The sequence below is a fragment of the Nelusetta ayraudi genome, unplaced genomic scaffold (assembly GCF_046127955.1).
Source record: "Nelusetta ayraudi isolate G7.1 ecotype Tasmania unplaced genomic scaffold, CSIRO-AGI_Nayr_v1 ptg000016l, whole genome shotgun sequence".
Classification (NCBI taxonomy): Eukaryota; Metazoa; Chordata; class Actinopteri; order Tetraodontiformes; family Monacanthidae; genus Nelusetta; species Nelusetta ayraudi.
Window position 1 is genome coordinate 3,582,724 of NW_027466066.1, and position 12,485 is coordinate 3,595,208.

The 12,485-nt window shown below is 47.4% G+C and overlaps 1 protein-coding gene across 1 annotated transcript; it reads left to right on the forward strand.

Annotated features, from left to right (window-relative positions):
* The first annotated feature begins 84 nt into the window (after nucleotides 1-84).
* On the forward strand, nucleotides 85-7,461 carry LOC142886567 (uncharacterized). Its single transcript, XM_076023578.1, has 14 exons — nucleotides 85-165; nucleotides 333-442; nucleotides 597-838; nucleotides 977-1,053; nucleotides 1,310-1,402; nucleotides 1,662-4,355; nucleotides 4,640-4,787; nucleotides 4,948-5,053; nucleotides 5,258-5,414; nucleotides 5,516-5,608; nucleotides 6,045-6,131; nucleotides 6,361-6,469; nucleotides 6,575-6,663; nucleotides 6,853-7,461. The coding sequence occupies exons 1-14, from the start codon at nucleotides 121-123 to the stop codon at nucleotides 6,907-6,909; spliced, it is 4,107 nt and encodes a 1,368-aa protein (XP_075879693.1). The 5' UTR covers nucleotides 85-120; the 3' UTR covers nucleotides 6,910-7,461.
* The last annotated feature ends 5,024 nt before the right edge of the window (nucleotides 7,462-12,485 follow it).

Here is a 12,485-nt window from a genome sequence, read left to right on the forward strand (position 1 = left end):
TTACCGAGCAACTGCGGAGCAAGAACTAGTTAACGACAGTTTTGCATGCCAACAAATCACTTATGCTTTGACTGCTGAAGGGCAAAAAGAGAGGAGTGTCATGGCAATAACGCAGACAAAATGAAGACAGACTTCTCCTCCACTGCTGAGGGTGTAAAGAAACAGGTCTGTTTGTATCCCTTTGATTGTGTACTGTATTAGCTTTTTACCTTTTTTCCAATTAGTTCTCACAATTTTTTTAGAAGAAACATTTGACTTACAGTAGGTCTTTGTATTGTCTCTATTCTTTCTATGCTTTCTGTTATTGTTAAAAGTGTATTGTATTTTCTCAGACCAGAGATGGGGTGTACACACTCTGTGCAATGACCTCAGGGATGAGACGCAACTGGGTGCATGCAGTGCTGAAAAATGTGAGGCCCAGTCTAACACATGACCACACAAGGTAAATACAGCTACGGCTTCATTGTGATTGGTTCACAGAAGGAAGTAAAGATCTGTTCCACTCCTCTGCATTGGAAAAGTTTTTCCAAAGACTCCGAGAGACACATCGTCTGCATTCATTGCACTGAGCCCCTGGACGTCACTTTTTCTTGCAGCCCGGTCTCGGAGCAGACAGTCCACCGAAGACCAGAGCAAGAGGACTCACAAGCAACCGTGGAATTAAACACATTTTTGCAAGAGCACAAACCAAGAGGCTGTGTGGAGAAAACGCATCAGCTGGCGGGAGAGCAGAAGTCCGCCAATGGAAGCTCGGCATCGCCTCAGCAGTCGCTTTCGGAGACGGGTGAAGGGGGCACAAGCCATGATTGTGCACCAGCTGCTGCCACCACACAGGACAGTGAGTCACCGAGAAAATGTTTGAAATCAAGTGTCGGATTTATGCAGCTGTTGCGGTGGCTTGTGTGGCTGTTGCCTCTGATTTGACATTATCGCAAATATTTTTTTCTTCTGCGCATGTCTTTCTCTGGTGCAACAGACGCTTCACCAAGTGGCGGCTCAAGGGGCGAGTGTTTCAGTGAGGCGCCGGACTGGCAGACACCAGTTGAGGAGCAGGTAAAGTCCGTCAGCCGAAGTCAAGAGCAGCAAGTATCTGTTCGCATGAGTCACGAAGACTCAGGAAGGAGATGCAGCGATGTCCTTGTCGTAGACGTAGGAGATCAAGGCGGATGTCCTATGTGAAGTTCTTCCATTGTTCTTTTTTCCACGCATGGATTCAAGACACAATTTCAGTATTGCTCGGCATGAATACGCACAAAGTTAAATATAAGTCCCCTCTCTCTAATGACAGCTGTACTGTCTTTGTCTGCAGCTGGAACAAAACAGCAAAGAATTGTCTGGACTCAGACAGATAAAGGAGAACCTGCAGGAAGAGCTGCAACAAGAGAAAAGCGGCTATGCACAGGTACCAAGGCACCAAAGGCACTTCAACTTTCATCACACAGAAATGGAGTTAGAAGCGGCTTAAAGGTCCAGGGTGTAATTTTTGGCTTGATTTATCATTTTTATACTGGTAATCGCTTGACGTACTGCCCACAAATACATTAATAAAAGTGTATAGTAGCAGTACAATAAAAATAATTTGGTGTTCCTACCTCAAGAATCTTCTCAGCACTGTAGTAATAGTCTGCAAAGTCCTCTCTAACCTTACTGTTGTCCTGTAGAAGGATCCCTCAAACGCATCTATGGAGCAAGCGCTGGCTTTGCAGCGACTGCAGAAGACGAACCATGAGCTCCGCCTTGAGCTGGATGCCCAGAAGAGGAACCAGGAGGAAGCCAAAGAAGCGGAGCTGCGGCGGCGGGTGGATCTCTTGGCCCAGCAAGCGCAACTGCTGGTCACCGGCGACGCCACAGCGCTCGCACAGGCCCACCTGGAGCAGGATCACCGGCGGTTCGCGGAGCTGCAGGCGGAGTCGGAGCGCCAAGCGGCCTCCCTGAGGTCGCAGCTCAGCGCCAGCGAGCTGCAGAGGGAAGAGGCCGAATCGCACCTGATGCAGCTGCGGCGGGAGTTGCAGGGCTCTCGCGCCGTCCGGCAGGAGGCCGACAGTTTGCGGGAGCAACTACGGGAGGCGACGTCTCAGCTCTGCGCATACGAGGAAGCTCAGGCTGAGAAGGAGGCCCGTCTGCAGAAACACCTCATGCTCCTCCAAGCCAGTCAGGACAGAGAACGGAGGAGCTTGACCGCTAGCCTGGCGGAGGCGGATGAGCGGTCGCAAGCTCTTCAAGAGAGGCTGGACGTGGCCGAGGAGCAGGTCGGGAAACTGAGCCAGACCCAGATGTGGGCCAGGGAAGTGGAGGTAGCTCAGGAACAGCTCCAGGAAGAGCTAGCGCGCACAGTGTCGGCCGTGGAGAGCCTGCAGGAGGAACGAGGGCACCTGGAGCGTCGCTGCGGAGAGCTGCAGGGCCAGCTGTCCGAGGCGGACGGGGAGGTGAGCCGGCTGCAGAGTCGGCTGAAAGCAGACGAGACGCACTACTACAACCTGGAGCACTCGTACGAAAAAAACTGCGAGGAGCTGCAGCTGGCCTTGGGGAAAGTGCGAGAGAAGGAATCGGAGATGCAGGAGATGAGGGAGGGCTACGAGTGCCTCCTGGACACCAAGGAGCAAGAGCTGAGCGAGGCTCTGCTGAAGATGGAGGTCCTGGGGAACAGTCTGGAGGAGACCGAGGTGAAGCTGAGCGAGGTGCTGAAAGCCTGCACCTGCGTCTCACCTCCACCTACGGAGGAGGGGGCTGGGTCAAAAGGTGGGGAGCAGCTGTTTATTAGAAATCCCTGGGCACATCAGGACCTACCCTCTGCCGGGGACGACCCCGAGAGGTTCCTGTCCGTGATCCAGCTCCTGGAAACCAAGCTGTACGCCACGGAGGAGAAGCTGCGGGACATCATGCAGCGGCTGGAGGAGCAGCAGAGTCACGCCGCCGCCTGCCAGGACCCCCCTCGCCTGTGCTCCCAGCTCACCCAGAGCCGAGCCACCGCCCAGCACCTCAGTCTGCTCCTGCACAGCCGGGCCAAGCGGAGCCAGCGCTTCGCCCGCGCCGCCGAGCAGTGCAGCGCCCGTCTGCTGGGCAGGTTCCGGGCGGCGCTGAGCGTCGTGCAGGCCTGCCAGGAGACGCTGCAGGCCGCCCCGGACGGCGGCGCTCCGGTTCTGGACCGGCAGCTCGCCGCGGTCGCCGCATGCCTGCAGCAAGGGGAGCGAGAGGCAGAGGAACAACGGCGGGAGTCGCACGACGCCGTCAAAGAAGAGGACAAGATCCTGAATGATGAGGATTTATCTGCGGCTGAGGCCGGCGAGAGCAGACTCACAAAGCACTTTTCAGACGAGGAGAACCACTTGAGCGTCGGCAAGTGTTTAGCACGAGAACTTTCTGTGCTTGAGCAGCTGATGTCTTTCCTCCAGAGCCAAAACGCCGGTGCGGAGTTGTCCTTGGTATCCAGGGAAGCTGGCGACGGGGATATTGCACACAGGTACCAAAGCGTCGTCGGCAAAAGAATAGCGCTGGCAGCCCAAAGCGGCAGCGATGCACCTTTACATAAGGCCATCGGCAAAGTGTGTGCAGAGGCAGAGCTCATTTATGGCACTATGAGACTCCAGCAGCAATACAGAAGCATGACTGGAGAAAAGACTCGGGAAACTGAGGACCAGAGCAGGAGCCTGGCAGACGTCAACCCTCCAGAGTTAGCCCCTTACGACCACGGCGGCGGCGGAAAGGAAAACTGTGATGTCACAAAGGGAGAGGCCGACAAATGTCCCGACTGGCTGGAGAGACTTCAGTCTAAGCTGCAGAGAAGGTCTCAAATCCTGTGGCAGCTCATCCAGGAGATTTGTGATTCTGATCCTGGAGAGGAACGATGCTGTTTGGATGACGCCTGGGAAAATGACTCTGCTGCAATGCTAGAGGAGGCGAAGTTGATCTATTTATGCGAAAGGCTGTGCCCGGAGCGGCACCAGAGCGAGATTGGGTGCAAAGAAAGGGGTCTCGTATTTGAGGAGGAGCGGCAGGCTCTAAGTTGCACTGTGCATCAGCTTCAGGAGGACAATAGCGCGCTGAGGGACGAGCTGGAGTGTGCCGGCAAGACCATCGTGTCCGTCGAGGCGAGGAAGCAAAGACTCCTGAGAGACATAGAGAACATCCAGGACTTCCACGAGAAACAGATGAAGAAGCTGGAGACAGAGTTCCAGGAGAAGCTGGGGAAGCTGCAGCGGATCCACGAGGAGGAGATGAAACACTTGCACGATCACTACACCAAGTCCAGCGTCGCCAGGGACAAACGGACGTCCAGTGCGAAAGGCCAAACAACGATGGGAGATCAAGAGTGGGACGAGAACGGGGCTTTCAAAAAAGAAATAGGCCAACCTGAGGTAACAAAGTTTCTCATTAGTTACCCTTTCACTCAGAATTGATTGGAAGTTAAAAATGTTTAAAAACTTCTGTACTCAAAAAATGAAGGGAAAGGAAAAGATAATTTAAAGAATTTAAACCATATACAGTAAGCCTTAAAGTATATGGGAGAACAGAGTTTTTTTTTATTCTACAGGTACTCATTATGTTTTAGATAATATCAGATTTGCTAAATCACTGTGAGTGCTTGCAACCCACTACCTACCTTCTAAACCTTCTAAAAATAAAACTTTTCTCCATGCAGGCATCCTGCTTTGAAGGATTCTCTGCGCTGGAGGAAATGCACCAGAAGCAGATAAATGATCTTCAGCAGCAGCATCAGAAGGAGGTGGCAGCACTGCTGAAGGAGAAGGACCAGCAGCTGAAGGAGGAGACAGCTGCAACAGTAACAGGTCAAGAAAAAACAAACACAAACCTCACATCGATCTAATAAAAATAAGATATAAAAAGTAATCAGGAAGAAAGTGCACACGAGAAACTGGCAGTTCTTCTTGTGTCTGACCAAATGTTTTGTCACTGTTGATGGAATGAAGGCGTTGTGTGTCTTTGCAGCCATCGTGGCGATGAGAAGAGCCCACAAACTGGAGCTGGAGAAAAGTTGGCAGATGCAGCACAGCGGGGAGAGCGCTGACCTGACGCAGCTTCAGGTCCAATATGAGTGAGTGTGTGCGTTGGCTCGGCTCTTCCGCTGAGGGACACAGGGATTCTCCTAGATTGAGAAAACAAAGTCAAACTAACAATGCTTAGAGGGGTGTGATCATAGAGCTCAACTAGAGGCTCTCTAGTGGGTTGGAAGCAGTTGAGAGTAGTTGTGATAATATTAGTCCTGGAAACTGATTTGAAACCTCTGTTTGAACACCAGGAAGGAGTTGAAGTTGCTGCAGAAAGAGCTCGGTGTGCTGTCGGAGCGACACAGCCAGAAATGCCTGGAAAACTCTCAGCTGTACCAGGAGCTGCAGGATGAGAGAGAAGCCTTGATGCAGTGCCAAAAAGAGAACCGCGGGCTTCACGAGAAGCAGGTGCAAGGCCGCCGCCGTGTTTGGGATTTCACCAGCATTGTGTTGTCCCGGGTGAAAATTCTCACTGTGACTTTTTCTTTCTGCGCCCTCCGTCCTCATAGAGGCGGACGGAGAAGATCGCTCAGTGCCAGTTCTTGCCAAACGGGAAACAGCCTCGCGACTCCTCTGAAATGAGCGACTTTTATGAAATGGAGGTGAGCGTCCACAAGTTTAACTTCAATACGCCCGTTCACTTCAATCAAGTTGCTCGCCCAGCAACTCTTTTCTGGTCATTTTCTGGCCTTTATCATTTTTTAAATGACAAAGACCATAACTGAAAAATCTACAATAGAAAGATTTGTTATGAATCGTGTTTCAGGTTACAGTCGGTCTGTCAGCTGTTTTAAAAGCGTTTATTTTTGCATTGCGGTCTATGGGAAAAGTGCTTTTTGGGCCCATGGGATTTTTTTTTTGCTGCACTACCTCGAGTGGCCACTGGGAAAAATCGGGAAAAAAACATATTGCCAGTCCAGTATCCCGTTCTTATAATACATCCACGGCCTGATGGGACTGAATCCCTGACCAGCGCAGTGACAGTATACATACTGATTACCACAGTCAAGCGTCAATATGTGTTGTTGTGCTTCGCAGATGATTGTGCGTGCGAGGGAGGCAGAGATGCAGTTTCTCAGACAGGAGGCTTCTTCCCTGAGAGAGGAGCTGGAGGTCGCCCGCATGGTACCCACTGTTTTCTGTTGTTTTTTTTGTTTGTTTTTTTTACCTCAAGACATTCTGATAAAAGGCACTTTCTCTCAATTCTCATTGAGAAGCATCACATGCCGGGGTCTGTATCGTTGAAGTATATGTACTTCAACGATATAGAAGTACATCTACTTCTATATTGTTGAGAATTTCTCAACAATATAGAAGTATGTGCAATGTAGCATTGTCTTGTGTGCTATAACAGGACAAACTCTTCGCCCAGAGCAAACTGAAGAGCCTCTGTGCAAAGAGTCCAGACGGATCCAAGTTTGCCACCTGGTCCCCATCTGGAGGCGCTTCAGGACAGAACCAAGGTGAGATTTTTTTTTTTCAACAAATTAAGAATGGATTGCCTGTTCTTGAGCAGTTGATTGGTTTTGTATGTGTCGTAATGTGTCTTGCTGTGTTGTTTTTCCCAGAGGGCACCGAGGGCACAAATGCAAGTAAATCTTTCTTACAGAAGAAAAAATCATCCCTCACTCGTCAGATCAGAGTTGTGAGATCAAAGGTAAAAGTTCATCGTTGCTGACTCTAAATCATTTTTTTCTTCACGTGAAGCCGTTTGTTCCTTACGTCTTTACAATTTTTAAGGTCATACAAGTGAAACAGTTGACTCCGCTACCAGTATCTTGTTTTAGTTTGTCTTCAGTCTTTCATTATTCTAATTTTACTTTGTCAAATTTTCTTTCTTGTGCAGAGTTTAAAGGAAGGCCTCTCTGTCCAAGAAAGAATGAAGCTCTTTGAATCACTCTAAGCCCCTGGTGTGGTCCCAGCAGCAAGAAGGCACAATTTGTTGACAATGGCAACACATTATTGACAATGTGTTGCCATTGCAGACCCTGCAACACGTGCAGGGATTTTCAAATTAAACTTTAAAAAAAGAAAAAAGAAAAAAATATATCATGTACCACTAGATGGTGCAGTTGATCCCTCATCACAGGCTGAAGAGATGACGCTAGTTCGTCTGGAAGACAGCATCCCGACCATAATGACTGTGGCAGTTTTATTAGGATAGAACAGTTTCTGAGTTCCTCGTGTGAAAATAGCAAATACAAAGCATTCACTTTTTTTTTTTTTCTTTTTTTTAACCGAGGCAGTCAATTAAGAGAAATTCTTGTTTTTACAATTACAACATAGTCTAAAATCAATCAAAAGAAAAGTGGAAACGTAATTTATGTTTCTCTTTTATCCACTAACATCCACATGTGACGTTGATGAGATTTTCAATTGTAATTCTGAGTGTCATTTGCAATGCTTTTTGTAAAATAAATTTGAAATAAAATACAATTTTGTAAAAATATATGGACTTGCACATATTTTGATGTTTTTGCAGGTAAAAAGCTCACTTTATTGGGTACACTAAATTTTCGTGATAGTGATGCCGATGTGACGCTTTAAAGTCACTGACTTCACCTCCACATTCTGATGCTCAATTTGAACTCTTGACTATGTCAAGCTGGCTAAATGAGTCTCAGAATCTGATTGGATGATTTTTTTTTTTTTTTTTCATTAATGAACAACTGAAAAGGCATACCAAATAAAGTGATGGGTGACTGTGTGTGCTGTATCCAGAGGACCCCCACCTCTTCTTCCTTCACCATCTTGGAAAAAAAAAAAAAAAAAAAAAAACACCTGTCAGGAGCAGCCTCCCTTCCACTAAAAAAAGAAGAACCTACACAGCGTGAGGCTCGGTTGGCGGCCACAGACTGAACCGAGATCCATCTCCCCGTGCAGCAACAACTTGCAATGACAGCGTCCCAGACGGTGTGAGTTCCCAGCTGCCCCAGTGGCTGATGAGGAGGCGGCTGCTGCAGAAAACACTAATGGCTGCTCTCGAGCGGGACACGCTCATTAGCGGGGCGCACTAATGAAAACAAACCAGAACACACGTTTCAGCGTGATCTCTCAGGTCAGGGGTGGAAGCGGTGTGATTATTTGGTTGACTAGCATGCTTTAAAGTTAAGCAACGTGTCCCTCATTACTTAGGGATCGATTACACCTGGCCTTAGCTAACACTCCCCTCCCCCCTCCTCCCCCTGGCACCGTGTGTAAACCTATATTCCAAGCTGGAATTTCGCGCAGAGAGCTTTATGAGTTTGTTTTCGAGCTCGGCACCTCGACTTAGCGACAAATTTGCACGGCGACAGAAGACGTCAAAATGCACAAAGTGACCTTAGAACTTTTTTTTTGTTGCTCGTCACCCTCAACAGGAGACCCGATTATGTTTCTGGGGAGGGAAAATTGCACCTCATTAAAACCCAACACCCATCTTTCCTCCGCCGTGACCCCAACATGCAACGCTGCAGTCATGTGAGTCGACACTGTATGTAGGAGGAAAGTTGATTTATGATATTAAGCAATGCTGGATCTTTGGGCCGATTATGATTTTTCAAGTGTTTTTCTTTTTAATGTTATTCTATGAAATTCTGCATCAGATAGAGAAATATTTTTTTTTAAATCATGAAAGTGCATGATTGGATATTGTTTGTCCCGGCACTGAGTCCTAATTTCGTGCTGTTGCAAAATGGTATGACAATGAAGTTCTTTTTCTTCAATCCTTAAATCCTTCAGAAGCACTAGCGATAGCTCAGTCACTCACAAGAAAGTTTTTCATTGTAAGGTTTACTTCTAAGATTGAAAATAGTCTTAGTACGGACTCACCAACTAAAGCTCAAATTGCAAAATTATAACTTTGGCTCAAAGGCTTAGAAAAAAAAAAAACGACATTCTTTGGCTATGATTTGATAGGCTGATTTGTGTGAGGCCAGGTTTGTTTGTTGAACGTACTTAGCTCTATCTAATTAAGAGTAATGCTGATGTTTCTACCTCAAAATAACCAGAGATTAATTCTAAAAAGGATCATAATGAGATAAATGAATAATAATAATAATAATAATAATAATAAAAAACACCATACCTGTGTTATATGCGGACATGGCTTGAGGAATCAGAGGTTGTCTGGTTTAAGTCCATGGCCTGGTCTGGTCTGGTCTGGTGGTGGTGGTGGTGGTGGGGGGTCGGGGGGGGAAATTGAAAACAGCGTGCTTAATAAACGTGAAATGGAAAAATACATTTTGAATTAGATGAGCAGATCAGATAATTGAATTTCTTGCGATTTATATCTTCATGGCCGTCAAAATTAGGGGAACGTTGTTTTGTTGTTGTTGTGTCTTGTTTTGTTTTTCATTTTTAATGACTCCATTACCAGTCTGGCCTGCAAATGTGATGAGGGTCTCCCCAGAGTAAACTTCTCGCCCCCCTTTCCGGCCGTGCGTCTCGACAGAACGACTGCCTGCAAACCTGCAGTTCGTACTGAATCAAGCTGCCCTACAAACCTGCGGGGCCCCTGGCCACTGATCAGCAGCTGGTGCAGAAACACCAGCACACAGGTTTTGGTGCACCTGCTCGGGCTGCAAAAATAAGTGTCCCATTTAGTCATCCCAAGATCAATTACGGCAAGCGCAACTAGCGAGCTGCGATACACTTTTAGTTGCGATGGCACTTTCATTCCGTCACAGGCCTGCGTCTGTGCGCACCGAGCCGCACCACAGCCTGCACAGCTTCTCTTATTTTTCCACCCATAGCGGGCCTGTGTTGCAAACGGAGACCAGGGGCGTATGGCTGACATTTATTTTGGTTGCTCAAACTCAAATATGTCAGTGTTTCCATGACGATGAATACAAAAAAAAAAAAAAAATCCAATGTTGTTCACCTGAGTTAAATATAAAATTTGGCATCCACATGGCACTTTGGGAGGCACATAGAGGGAGGCAGATCTTTGACGTGTCCTGAGTGGGAGCTAATAGTGATTACTGATTGACAAAAACAGCAAGCGGAATAAGATGAAAGAGATAACAAATTATTCTCTGTAGTTTAACAATTTCCATCTCTTAACTACATGCGTGGACTTGCATTTTTTTTTTTTCCAGATCTGCAAGTCCACACATGCACATGCGTTCCATAAAGTGAAGCAAGCAAAAGAAGCAAAGTATGTGAAAAAAGTATTTTCTTTTAAAAAATTCATAACTTTTTGCTGTTGTGGGCTAATAAGCTTGATGTCATGTTTTGTTCAGTCACAATCTCTGGCATCATTAAAACTTTCCAAAAAAAGTAGAACTTTTCAACCTTATATTAAGACAAAATGAATGAGGATGTGTCACCACAGCCAACGAGCACCAATTTGTGCTCCTTTTATCTTTGACGCATTGTTTACTTGCACTAGATCACAAGGTGAGACCACTTATTTATTTATTTATTTATTTATTTATTTATTTATTCATTCTTAATGAGCTGGGATGTTTATCAGTCTCGTCTGGAGTGCGTTCCCTGTCTGGAGCAAGTGTTTGCGAGAGTGAGTGCCTGTGCAGCGCCCCACTGAGGCTGTTTGAGACGGTGCTGACGACCTGTCTTCCCGTTGAAGCTTTGGTAGTTGATGCCTGTTCTGCCGGCTCCGTGTAATCACCAGCGGCTGTTCCGTAGCCAGTTTTTTTCTTTTCTTTTTTTTCTTAGAATTGGCTTCATCACATTACGCATTTCAAGAATTCCCTGATGTTACATAACAGAACAGGAAGAACGTTGTTACACATAACAAGATAAAGGTGAAGAAAGGAATACATGGGGAAAATAAGTTCGAAAGGATTTGAATATATACAGATGCAAATGCATGAAACCCACCTACATTTGTCTTTTTTCTTTTTTGTTGTTTATGACACACGCGCGCACGCACGCAAACACACACACACACACACACACACACACACACACACACACACACACACACACACACACACACACAATAATAGCAGGTGTATCAGAGGGTGCTGCATTTTTAGCTTCAGCAAACAGGAACGATGCTAGCGTGAGCTATAACGTCATCTGAACTAACGAGATAAAAAAAAAAGAAATGTGATTCGTCATCTAGCTAATAACTTGCACAAATAAACGCATTAGCCTATTTTCCCCGGCGTGGAAAGAGAAATAAACACAGAACACACTGCCACGTGTGTTCAAATCCAACTTTCTGACAAAGCAGCGAAAGTAGAGGGGGGAAAAAAAAAGCAACATGTGGTATCCGTACTATAAAAGGCAAGTGGAAACACTGATATATTTGTGTACCTTTTCTAGCTGTAATAAACTCAATTAGCGAGAAAAAAATGTTACAAATGCGCGCACCATTGTGGCAGGGACGGGGAGATAACAGTCAGATGAATGGGCTGATTATATCCCCCGTGATGGATTCGAGTCCCGTCACCGTTTACTGATCAGCTTTTAGATACTGTATATTGCCATAGGTAACGGAACAATGTGCCAAAAGTGCAGGAACAAACACGGGGCAGGGGCAGCGGGAGTGCTGGGCAAAACAGACGGCGACGGCGGTTGCATAAGTGGAGTACCTGCCACGGTGCTGATCCTGAGTGTCCTGCCAGAACGGTTCTGCTCATGTCTGACTGAGCTTTGAGTAAACATCCTGTGCTCTGACTGGTGGCCTGCGCCCCGCGCACAGGGACGGCCGCGGCATGACGCTAGGGCTCTGAATCGAATCAGGGCAGCGTGTGCTAATTATCTGAAATGTGATAAAAAAAAAAAAAGTGTGATCAAAGGCGACGGGCTCGTGTCCGGCAGTGTGGCCGGCCGACTCTGGCCCACTTCGTCCCCCTGTAGCGACGGCGAGGCAGCCTTAAAAATAACTTCGGAGGTACCGACGGTGCTCCGGGTTCCAAGCGTCCCTGTAGGGCCACTGCACATCCCCATCTGGCGTACCGTCTCCTGACTGAACCCATAACCCACTTACGGGGGGTGGGGGGGCCTGACATCGCAGATGCGAAATAGCAGCAACAACATGGTGAAGACACGCTTTAGATGACACACGATGCTCGTGACACATTTGGGTGTTTCTCTCGAGGTTCCAAATGCACAAAGCCCGCTGCGGTTTCGCACGAGACGTCCGCGCAGGCTCATGTGAACTTTCTCGGTAAACAAAGTTCCAGCTGCTCCGATGCTCGCAAAGGTCAAACATGTTTTCCTATTCTCATGGGAAAACTGATCCTCGGCCCACCGTGGCTCAGCTTCCTTGGGGGCCAACGTATTCCAGTGTCACACATACCTTCCACCCATCATGCTGCACTTATACGCGACCCCGTTGAATCTGGGTCAAGCCTGAGCTGGAGCTACTACGGGGTGTGTTGCCATGCGGTGAGACTCGCAGAAATGATGAACCCATGCTAAAGAGTCGCCTGGCATGGGGGTTCACTGAAGCTAACACAGACTTTAACCTGGGATGGTGGTTGTACTAAAGCAGCATATTGATTGGGAAAGTCCATTCCTCTGTCA